Raw genomic sequence first — 12,444 nt, 5'->3', positions numbered from 1 at the left:
ACATGGAAATCTTTAGAGGGGGCAGTTCAGGGTTTTGGGGGGAGAGTTGAATAGGAAATATATCTAATATACACCTAAGTAGATGAAAGTTTTTTTAATGCATCTTTTGAAATTCGACAAATGTTAACTTCAGCATCAGCAGTGTCACCGGGCACTATACAGATATTCTCTGAGGACACAGCGATGAGCATGGTGAACACGACACCTTCGGGGATCTTCGCTCTAATGGGGGAGAACAGGCATCAAACTAGACAGCCGTATAAACTAAACAGTGTTATCCAGTGCAGTGTCTGTGACCAGCAAGGCCCTGCACAACCTGAAGCAGAGCTACCTGGGAATATTTCCACAACACAGCATTCCCATTCTCACCTCATAGCTGCCGAATCGGAAACTATGGGGTGTAGTCCTGAAATCCGAGTTTTAAAAAAATCTCCCGGTGGGCCCCCACTTGCCCTGAAGTTTCAGATGGACGTAGTAGAGACAGACGCAAAGCACGCAAGGTGACGATGGATCAGGGATGCCCAGCTGGGTCCAAGGGGGTCAGACCGAGAGATGAGTAGGGGCTAACCAAACAGTAGGGGACGATGAAGGAGAAGCGCAGGCTAGGGTGAAGGGGAGACGAACGACATTCCTCTGGGACAAGGCACACCCCACACAGAGGGCAGAGACAGGGAAGGGCTCAGCGACACTGAACCACGTTATTTATTATTAGGGAAACACAACTCAAAATCACCATGAGATACCACTTCACATGCATTAAGACAGCTATGACAACTAATAAACTGGCAAGCAGCCCAGAGATACTTGGGTTCAAATCACCAAGCAAGGAGACAGAATTCAGAAATACTTTACTTTCACTTTATTGTTAATGGATTTGTTCCCCTTTCTCGGGGATTTTATTTACTCAGGGAACAAATTTTCTTTTGAGGATTTACTCAGCTTGTAGAGATCCTGCCACAGGGAAGAAAAGTCACCCTATATTCATTCTATTTGCAGAAATCTGGTAAATTCAAACAGTGTGCTAATGTGTCCACTCGGGAGGAGTGCAATTGCACACACGACCAGAAGTTTTCGCATGCTGTTGCTTTCTCAGATTGCAGAGAAAAGGTGAGATAACTTTTAATGACCTGACGACAGAGTGCTTTCATATGAAATAGGTTTTGAAATGCACATTTCGGTTAAGTACAAAAACTAAGATGGAAATGATGTCTTATTATGACATAGAACTGAAGATGATACAGAGCTAAAAGGACCTGGAGTTAAATGTCCCCAGAGAAGTTAATTAACATCATCTGTAAAATAGAATAATACCTGCTCTGCCTGTCCATTCCACAGTTTCTTATAAAGATACCCGCTCATGTCCTCATGAAAACAATTTGTAACTTGTCAAACACTCCACTACATTATGGTGAATATTGATTCATTCAAAAACATTGTAGTATCTAATGTATATCAGGTTCTGGGATAAGAGAAGTTGAAGTCTTTGTAATCAGGAAGTTTAGTCTGGCGGTAGTGACAAAATACAAGACAGTAAGTATAACAGGTTGGTGAAGAGAACAGGTTGTGTCAAATATTTCCTTCTGTTCGAAGGAAATCAAAGCATTCTTTGGTGTATCATGCTCGTGTTTGCATTAGCCAAGTTAGGTATGTACTTGGTATGACTTTCAAGTAGAACTAATTCAAATGCTTATAAGACTATACATAGCATTAAATTAAGTAATTTTACCTTTACATGTAAAGATTTGATCACTTAATACAATATTGGGATAGTCACCATCGATAAGTTATGAGGGTTGCTATTACGTACCTCTAAAACTCCCCAGTTGCTGAATCACAGTAATATTTCTTGAGTACTGACTGTACATTAAAACCCGCTCTAAGCCTTCTCCATGATTCCATGTGAGGCCCAGCAAAGCCAGGTAATTTGCCAATGATCACATCAGTCCCATGTGATGGAGTTAAACTGGAACTCTGACCCCAGAGCCTGAGCTTAAAAAGCGTGGCTGAAAAATCACGACCAGCAAGGAAAGAGGTGTGCGGGGACCGGGCAGGATCCAGGTCACGCAGTGACTTATGGGATATGGGGTAGCTAAAGGAGTTTGCAAATCCTCGTAGTAAAGTCCTGTGAAAGAGGCCCATATAAAGTTATAAGTTTTGTTACCACAAAATTTGTCTATCCCTTTTGGAGTTTGCATTGATTCTGCTGTAAGACAGATTTTTATTGTCAGAAACCTTAAGTGGCCCATTTCATTTAGAGTAGCCAAACTCTAGGGAATGTAGCTATTTACCTATTCTTTACTAGGAAATCAAATTAGAATTGAATTTCCCAAATGTACATCCATTCTTGGAATTTGCCTTTTAGGTTCCTCGTTTTAAGTTTCCAGTTACACAATACCCGATTTCTTTGGAAATTCACAGCGAGGACGGACATGTCCCAGTGGAAACTCCGTATCTGGTCACTGTGATGGAAGTGAATGAGAGGGAAAACTGGGAACTCAGTAGGGTTTGCTTTTTTCTATAATTATCTTACCTCCTAAGTGCTGTCGTTATTACCTAGATAAGTCACTTACCACAACTGCCCAAGAGACAGCCAGAGTGCTTTGGGAAAGGATTTGAATCAGGTGGCACTCTGCTGCTCATTCTACTTCTATGATCTCCCTCTTACTTCCTCATCCCTTCCTGTGGCCTGGGTTCTATGGCATAAAAGCATTTGTGAAGAATTTAAACTGTTAAATACCTGAAAGCTATTTTGTAGATTAGTAGCAAAAATGATTGATTGGATTTGTGCTACATGTCAGCCTAAGTGTCTCCTCTCACTGCGTCCGCAGCGTTGCACAGGAGGCTACGCAAGGTGTCGCCAATCTGTCGAATTTTATCTGTTACTCATATAAGAATTTTTTTTAAGATTTTATGATAAATGAAAAGCACAAATCCTTTTAAATAAGAAAAATGAAATTTTTCACAATTCCATTTTACCTCAATTATGTAGTCTTTTATTGCATGTTTTGAAGGGGTTTTTTGTATGAATACTTTAAAGCACAGGCAGACAGACAGGCAGACAGATAGATTGAATTGAATACAGTTTTGATCAGTCATTTGTCACCAAATATCTAGACATTTGATGTGCAGTGGGTCTTACGCTGCCCAAAGTGCACTTTTGGAATGAAAAATCAGTTAAAAAAAAACAAAAAAATCAAAAAACACTGCTAAATATTTTGCTTTAACTAGCATCCCATTTTCTGTGGTGTGCTGGAGCCTGCTGTTACCAGCTTGGAGCACTGACTATTAAACCTTTAAGCATTTTTCATACTGGTTGTTAAGCCACTGGTAGCTTGAAATTATCCATCGTGAGAGTATTGACACCATGGGAATTGGCAAATGCTCCAATCAGAGCTTTTTCCCCCCTTTATATCATTACACCACTGCAATTTCTAACCCCCACATTACACATGTGGTTTTAGAAAGAATTATAAGAAAAGCAGGGGTCACTGAGCACTTTTCTGGGAAAGAGTTTTAGTGATTCTATTGTGAAATTTTTCTGCCACCTTATTTAACATCACTTAACAACCACTAAAGGGGTCCATTCATATCTCATTGCCAAAGACACAAAGCGTGTACAGGTCAGGACTGGTCATGAGCATCGAGCTGGAAGGAATTAAGGTGGTCAGAGTCCTTGTCCTTCTTGTCCGTCTTGACAGTGCCTGTGAAAAGAAGCCATGTGAGATATGAGGCCTAATCTCCCCTAAACTTATCCTCCACAAAGTCAAGCAGAACTAAACACATAGGATAGCTTGCTTAGTCACGCCATGGAGTAGAATCTTTCATTGTACCTTAATGTATGTACTAAGTTTTATACAAAATGAGAGAGAAAGCATGCATGTACTTAAACTATATTTCATGTACTTTTAGGACACACCGTACCAGAAAATGTTAGAAAACTGAAAATTTACTTAGAATCTATTCTTAATGTTCCAGTGTATAATCCTTCAGGCCTCAACTTAAGCATAAAGGTAAGTTGGCAGCATTTTTGTTATTCCTGTTTTAAGTTGAGATAAAATGTATATGTCTAAACTAAGATTGGCTTTAGTGTTAAACTGACTGTAGGTATCCATGAGTGGTGGAAATAGTACCCTTAAAGTACAAAGTCTATCCAGAAGGCATCTAGCCGTGTATGTGAAAAATAGAGACATTTATTAAAGGAGATGCAAGATACAAGAAACATTTATATGTAGGACAATGACACCTCAGTCCCCTTCAAAGTAGACACCTTGGGACCTCACACAGTTCTCCCAGTTGCCATCATCTGCCCTCTCGTATTTTCCTGAATCTCATTGATGGTATGAAATCTCTTTCCTTTCAAAGATGATTTTAGTTTTGGGAAAAGCTGGAAGTTGCAGGGCACCAAATCTGGGCTATAAGAGGGCTGAGTCACCTGGATGATTTGATGTTTTGCCAAGAAACTCTGCATGAGATGTGATGCATGAGCAGGCACATTGTTGTGATGAAGCTGCCAATCACGTTGCCCATAGTTGCAGCCTTCTGAATCATCTGAATAATTTCCACAGAGGAATGGTGAAGCTTAATGCAAATTCTGATGCAGATTCATTGCTCTACTCACTCAGGCATTTTGAATACAATGGCCACACAGTACACATGCTCACTCAGCGGTGTCTATCGCCCCTACTAACTAGTACAGTGAGGTTGTCATTGTTCACGCATGCACATTCCAGTCCATTCTCCGTGGCTGCCAGGTTCCATCCATGATGTGCAAACCATTCTCGTTATAATGGCTGGACTATTTCCAGACAGACCTTGTGTACAGAGAGTGTTTATTTTTCCATTTCCTTCAATGTTATTATTTCTAAAGGTATCCGAAAGTTGAATTAAGCATTAACTTAATGATTTTTTGAGCTGATAGGCAAGACTAATACATTATCCATCAAGGTGGAGCAGAAAGGTGTTTCCAAAATCTTGGGGCTATGGGGTCTTCACCTGTATGTACACAGACATGCCTTCTGGTCCCAGCCACCCATAAGAACACGTGGAGTTGATATCGCCTAGGTACTTGTAGAGAGAGCCAGTGAAAGTTAGAGACCATATCGAAACCATTCATATGAGGACTAGCCCAACATGAGCATCAAGGCCATGTTTCATATTTCTGTCTCTGCATTCCGAATACCAAGTGCAGTACCAGCTTCCGAATCCCTCCATTTCAAACTCTTGTCTTCTTCCATTTTCATTCTGAAGAATATAGTGTATGCCCAGAGCCTCCTGGTGTTTGGGATTTCAATGCAACATCTGTGGGAAGGTGGCCCCAGTGTGCATTTTTACTTAAAGCAGCACAGACATGTATGTTTGCACACATATATGTCTGTGCTGCTAAGGACCAGGTGTGTTCTTTCCACAGGGCTCTGAGCTCTTTCACTTCAGAGTGTCCGTTATTCCAGGAGTCTCTTTTTGTAAACTAGTGGAAGAATTTCAGGTACGGTGAGTGCCCAGCTATCATCTGTGGGGAGGGCTGGGGAGATAACATGGGAGGCATGAGTCCAAAAGATACTGAGGTTTTCAAAACGGCCAAACTTGTGTGATGGACAAGGCTTGGAGACAGGGGATCCTGAAGAATGGTGGTGGTGTTGTCAGTAATGATGCAGTTAGGGTGTATGACAGGTGGCAGGACCTGTATTTATTTTTGTTCACCCTCCACCTTCCGTGTTAGCTCAGTTTTCTGACTTTCCTTGCCCTTCCTCTCCCTCTCACCTTGCCACAGACACATACATCTGTAACACTGTCGTTTCTGGTGTTACCCTACCTTGGGTTAGGTGCATGAGAACAGTAGAGCCTTAAACACGACAAAAGCTAACAAGATCTAAAGAATTCAGAACCAAAATAAGCCTCCCCAAACCACCCAATGATGTGCAGTGACTCGTTTTTACGAGTTTATATAGTGATATCTGCCGCCTACGGGAAATGGGAAGGAAAGCGGATTTCCTTAAATTGATTGAGGACTCGTTCATTGTCAAATACCGATACCACCTTATCAATAGTAAAATCAGTCTCCCCCGGCCTCCATTCCTTTTGCTATCCTGGCCTGGCCCCAAGGCCAACCCCAGAATGGATCTCATAACTGCAGGGCTGCGAAGCCATGGCAGCAGAGCAGACACCTAAGACCTGCGAGAACACCCATCCCACTAGGTGGAGGAATTAGGAAAAGGGGCACCCAACCTACGAAGAGCATCACAGGAAATCCCCATTGTTTTCCTCTCTCGTTCCTCACCATCTTGTTCCCCAAACAGCCCAGTTTCAGGGAACACCACAATGGTGCAGGGAGCCAAAGTTCTTATAGACTCTCAGCATTCTTCCCAGAGGACTTGGGAAAGGGCTTCTGGGGGTAGAAAGCGGGAGGAGGGGGAATCTCTAAGAGAAGAGAGCTAGAGAAGGAGATTACCAATTCTGTATATGAACTAGCACGGGTACCAAGCAGCACACAATCGGAATATACCTAAGGAAGCATAGCAAAGGCTTCAAAATAAAACTATAATGTAAACACCACCTAAGTTCCAGCATAAGCCCTGAGTGGCGCAGGAACGCAGAAGACGCAATAGCATAGCAGAGGCTTTGAACCTGGAACTGACATTGGAGCCGCCCCTGGGATGGCAAAGCCTACCTTGCGCTCACAGCTCAGCCAGCGTCACTGGCTGCTGAAACAAACAGATAATCAGCATTTGCCAGAGAATTCTTAACAGAAACCTGAGTCTCATAACATGATTCTTCAATGTCCGGATTGCAATCCAAAATGACTCAACACACCCAGATCTAAGAAAATAGACTCAATTCTGAAAAGACAGCGAGCAAAGGACAACACATGGATTTCTCAGACAGATACTTTAACCATGCGCCATTTTCAAAGAAATGGAAAGGGAGGGGGTTTAAGCAGAGAAATGGGAGCGCTATAAAAATATTCAAATGGAAAATTTAGAACTGAAAATACAATGTTGAAGAATTTTTAAGTCACTGGATGGACTCAATAGCAGACTGGATATAGCAAAAATAATAATAATTGTGCTTGAAGGTAAATCAGTAGAAATCTAACCTAAAGAAAAAGATTTTTAGAAGAATAGCCTCAGGGGCCTCTGTGACAATATCACAAGCTCTAATATTTATGTCTCTAGAGTCCATGAGGGAGAGGAAGAGGAGATGGGTGCAGAAAAAATATATATTTGAAGAAATAAAGGCTGAACATTTGATAAAGATATATATTTACATATTCAAGAAGCTTAATGAATCCCAAACAAGGTAAACTCAAAGAAATCATGTTTAAACACATCATAGTCAAACTACTAAAAATCAAAGATAAAGAAAAATGTCCCAAAATCATCCAGAGAAAAATAACACTGCCTATAAGGGAACACCAATTTGAACGATTTCTCATCAGAAACCAAAGAAGCTAGAAGAACGTTGTGTGACATCTTTAAAGTGCTGGGATGGGGCTGGGGAGGGAAGAGAAAAGACTGTCAATCCAGGATTCTATATCCAGTGAAAATATCCTTCAGGAAGGAAAGAAAAATAAAGGCTTTTTCAGGTAAAGGAAACTAAGAAAATCCACTGTTGACAAAATTCCTCTTTAAAAAAATGCTTAAGGAAGTTCTTCAGGCTAAAAACAAGTATCAACAGAAGAAAATGAATTTTCAGGCATGAAGGAAAAACTACAAAAATGAATAAAAGTAAAAAGGAAGTAATTGCACAGTTAATACAGGAAAAGAATCATTAAATAATTTTTTAAAAGAGTGTAAAGTAGCTTATACCAAGTGAGGTACCAAGTGAGCTAATAAAGCTCCCAGTAGCCGTATTGAGAGTGGAAGAGAAATACTGAATCTGAAAGGAATCGTGAAAGAATGGGTAGCATATAGGGACTGTTTCTAAGAAAGCAGCTCCTTGGGTCACTGGAAGGATGGTGGTACATTTAACTTGAGTTATACCCTTATCGATCCTTTTCCTTACCAGTTCGCATTTGCCCACGTTCCCCACTGTTCTATTTCCATTCAACTCCACTTTCTTCTACCTCAAAAGATGATCTTGCTTCCTACTTCACTGAGGAAACACGAGCCACTGGGCTTGAACCACCTTCATCTCCTTATGCCCCTACTTGTACATTTCACATGAATGGCACCCATCCCAAACCAAACTCTCAGGGAAAAAGACACCTCTGTGCCTCTTGGCCAATAACCCTATCTCTGCTATGGAAACCTGTTTTCCTAATCCACCAAATTTTGCTGTGTACAATGTGCACCCACATTTTTGGCCCCAACTTTCAGGAAAGTCTTTCATTTTAACTTTTTAATTCAATTTTTTATTTCTACTTAGAAACAAAACTGATGATTGTATTCCAGGGTTTTATTTTGCATACAGATACCATTACCACTTTCTAGAGTTATACTTTTAATGCATAAGCATAAATAAAAGAATTAAAAACATTTATATAGATACAAAATTAGTACCACCCATGTATAATGCACAACCTTATTTTTGCTTCAAAATTTTGGGCAAAAAAGGGCACATTATACACGGCAAAACATGGCACCCATTCAGGCAGAGAGACCATTTCGAATATAGAAAAATTTTCCTACATCAGCACTTAATGAGAGGATTTTCTAAAGAGATGGTAGCTTGAGAAAGCACACACTGACTCCCTCTGCCTGGTGTCCCTTCTTCTCCTTCTCTTCTGTGAACCCACTTATTTTTCAACCTCCTGCCTAGGAAGCGCCTCCCCTAACTCCCGCCAAGGCAGTGAGGCATTCTCTGGCCCGTTCCCACCACACTGGGCCTGGCCCTCCGTAAATGAGTGCAGGATGGCTTCCTAACTGTCCTATCTGCCTACGTCTGCCAGGAAGGAGACACGATAAAGGCAGAGGGTGACAAGGAGGATTCTTATTCCCTGTCTGTTGTGTGGCAATTGTTATTTACCAAATCATCGAGAGACTGTTTCCCAGTTTTGTGCATGCTGAGTAAGTCTGGGCAGAGTTTTGCTGAATGATTAGCAGGGTCCCCATCGTGTGGGAATTGGGTCAAGTTCACTGTCGTGAATTATTAGATCCAGAAAGCTTAAAGACTTTGCTTTTTCTGTTGCAGATTTACGTTGACGAAGTACCACTGCCATTTCCAGGACACACACTTATTGCCATCGCGACCGCCGTGGTGATGGGGGGATTGATTTTTATAGTATTTATGCTTCAAATACGTAACATCCACCCATTAGACAAGTTCAAACAATTCCTCAGAAGAAACAAAATGAACCTGTCAAATACCAGTGTCAGCCAGCAGGCTCATCAGTGAAAATCTGAATGGTGAACACTGGATTATCCCAATTTTCTCTTTATTTCCTAGTTTTATTAGACAATTCCTCGAACAATGTATTTAAATGTTTATATAAAATCTATATAAAATACAACGGAATTACCATTAAAACTCAAATTGCTATTTGTCAAATTGCTATTTGCTAATAGTATGTTTACTATTCCATTCTTTTGTTTTAAAATTTTATGTCAACCCTTCTATAAAGGATTTTTCCATTGGGTTCTTAGAATAATATAAAAATAATAACTGCCTCAGTGTGAATTGGGTTTTCTGTGTTTTTCAGCTTTTATTGACTGGAGCCCACTCTTTGGGATCTGAACACCGGGGCCTTGCTCTTTTCAGTAGGAGTACGAGTAGATTGTGGTCCCGCAGGGCGAGATCGGCTGTGAAGGAGGCTAACCCACAGGCATGCTTTCAGAGCTTCATGAGAATTAAAGGTGGAGCTAGCTGGGTTTCTCAGAGCAACTTCACAAGCAAATTGTGGTCCCAAAGAGAGGGAAATGCGACCCCCATCACGGGGTGTTGGAAGAGCACGGCATCCAGGCCAGGCGTTGCTCCAGAAAGAGCATGGAACCCAGAGATGCGCACCTGTGCACGCTGTCAGACCACCCGCCCCACGTCATCCCAAGATGGCCAGTCCCTTCACAGATCCTCCCTCTCCTGGGCGAAGAGCCCAGTTTTGGGAGCTGAGAACCATGGCTGTGTCATATATCATGGAAGTTCTTTAGAGAGGCCTGGGAGCAAAGTGGGTGCGAGAATCAGACTCACAAGCTGGATATCTCCAGTTTGCCACTCCATTGCCGCCTAGCACGGTCCAGGAATTGGGCAGGATTTACATCGGTCAGCCCCATCCCTTAGAACCGCAGGGGCAGCCTTCCCCAGCATACCGCATGCAGCATCACTAAGACAGCGAACTGAGCAGCACATGCTCAGTCCCTGATCAAACACCTCAAAACTGCCGGCCCATAAACATTTCCCCAGAGATTGGACGGCAAAATGAACACATTTCTATAACTTGCAATTCTAGGATGTCACTCTCTTCTATTTTGATTATGCTTAATACCCTCCCATTTATTTTCAATCAGAATCCACCATTCGACTAAGAGTGGGGCATCGGAGGGTTTTGAGGTTTAGCCTGCGAGGACGGCACATCAGGAAGCAGTGAGGTTTTCACTGATGGAAGAGCTGAGATGACATTTGGTTGGCGGAGTATTTAGTCAGCTTTTACAGCAGCAGCAGCCACCCTCAGATCTCAGCTCTCAGCGGCTTGTGACAATAGGCACGTGTTTCTTGCTCACTGGTCTGTGGATTGGCCGTGGTGGTTCTGCTCCTGGCAGGTGTGCCCTGTGTGTGTGTGTCCTCTGGGACACAGGCTGGAGAGCAGGAGTCACGTGGCAACTCTTCTCGTGGCACAGGACCAGACACCAGAGGCCCAGCCAAACCACCTGAACTGTCTAAAGCAGGGCGTGCGCGTCACGCCTGCTCATATTCCATTGGCCAAGTCAAATCACATGGCCAGGCCCCAGACCAGTGGGATGGGGATGTACATTACTCTCATTCTGACCACGAAGTCTTAGTATCCCTCTCTTACCTGGATGCTTTGTTACCAATTGCTGTGTGACCAACTCCACAATTTAGTGCCTTAAAACAACAACAACTTTATTTGCTCAAGATGGTGTAGTCTGGCTGAGCTTAGCTGGGTGGTCCCACTGGTCTTGCTCATGGTCATTTGTGCACAGCCTTCAGCGGGCAGGTTGGCTGGGGGCTGGACTCAGCTGAACACCCGCTGTATGAGCTTCTTTCCTTATGTGGTCTCAGGGCCTCTCCCTTTTCAAAAGATCTCTCCGCGTGGCCTCTGTCTATGACTTCTCTAGCAGGGTAGCTGGACCCCTTCTGTGGCAGCTCAGGGCTCCTAAACCTTGCAAAAGGGGAAGCTGCCGTGAATTAGGCCCAGCACTGGCACAATGTCATCTGCATCCTTTCGGCTAAAGGATGCCTACCCCGGATTCAAGGGACGAGGACCATGCATGGTCACGAATATTGAGAAGTAAGGTTCATTGAAGGCCCAATGCAAGAGACTGCCAGAAAGCTCCCTCCTCAGCAAGCAAGCCCAGGCTCCTTTGTATGCTGGGGCTGGAATTTCCAAGATGACTTCCTAACTCCCGTATCTGGCTCCTCAGCTGGTTTGGCTGGAACAGCTGGGGGCTGGCCAGGCATCTCTCTCCCCACATGGCCTGTCCATGAAGGTAGCTTAGGCTGAACTCACAGACTTGTGATATCATAGTAACTGGACTTCTTACAGGGAGGTTGGCTTTCTCTAAAACACAAAAATGGAAGCTGCCAGGTTTTCTTTAATATTTGGACTCTGAAGCCTCAGAATGTCACTTCTGCTCCATTCTGTTGGTCAAGGTGGTCCCAGGGCCAGCCCAGATTCAAAGGGAGGACAAACACACTCCATCTCTTTTGAGTGGCAAGGTGACACTGCAGAAAAGCCTATGGGTCAGGAGGACTTGTTTTGGTCATCTTTGGAAATGTCATCTGTCACTTTGATGTTCATCGAAGAAATCTGCTTGGGCTGGGAACTCAGGTCTCAGTCTGCTTCGGGAACCCACAATACCAGCTGTGCATCAGCTTTTCATCATCTCAGCTCTCGGCCACAGGTAGTGAAAGCTTCATTCAGAAGGGTCACAGAACGATTCTGACCAAGACTGTTTTGTCTGGAACAATAATTTTGAAATTTGAGTTTCTCAGCACCCTCCAAAGCAACCATCCAAACCTGAGGAATCAACGTTCCTCTTTCAACTGTCAGCTATGGTGGTACCTTAGTATTTGTCGTCAGTGTGTTCGGGAACTCATGACGAGTGCTGAAACCGGCGAGTACCGAATGTGACAAGCGATGAAACACTTTCTCTTGCGGGGAAGCATCGTGACTCACAAGTTCTAGCAAGCGCAACGAGTCCCGAGCAAACGCTGAGTGCTGAAACATATTTTTCTTGTCAAAATAAGACAGAGTACAGGGTTTGACGAGTTGCGAAGCCAACAAGTACCGAGGTATGACTGTAATCTCCAGCCCCCTCCTCCCAGCTCATTCCC

The 12,444-nt window shown here is 43.1% G+C and overlaps 1 protein-coding gene across 1 annotated transcript in view; it reads left to right on the top strand.

Moving 5' to 3' along the window:
• Positions 1 to 9,715, top strand: part of CATSPERB (cation channel sperm associated auxiliary subunit beta) — a 67,730-nt gene extending 58,015 nt beyond the window's left edge. The window contains exons 22-27 of the mRNA XM_053928231.1: positions 997 to 1,107; positions 2,363 to 2,498; positions 3,910 to 4,010; positions 5,408 to 5,482; positions 9,127 to 9,341; positions 9,635 to 9,715. Coding sequence (XP_053784206.1) covers positions 997 to 1,107; positions 2,363 to 2,498; positions 3,910 to 4,010; positions 5,408 to 5,482; positions 9,127 to 9,330 — 627 coding nt within the window. The 3' untranslated portion in view covers positions 9,331 to 9,341; positions 9,635 to 9,715. The remainder of the gene's footprint in view (positions 1 to 996; positions 1,108 to 2,362; positions 2,499 to 3,909; positions 4,011 to 5,407; positions 5,483 to 9,126; positions 9,342 to 9,634) is intronic.
• Positions 9,716 to 12,444: the final 2,729 nt, after the last annotated feature.

This window comes from Desmodus rotundus, chromosome 7 (assembly GCF_022682495.2).
Source record: "Desmodus rotundus isolate HL8 chromosome 7, HLdesRot8A.1, whole genome shotgun sequence".
In the NCBI taxonomy this organism is placed as follows: domain Eukaryota; kingdom Metazoa; phylum Chordata; class Mammalia; order Chiroptera; family Phyllostomidae; genus Desmodus; species Desmodus rotundus.
This window is presented reverse-complemented; position numbering and strand designations above follow the sequence as displayed.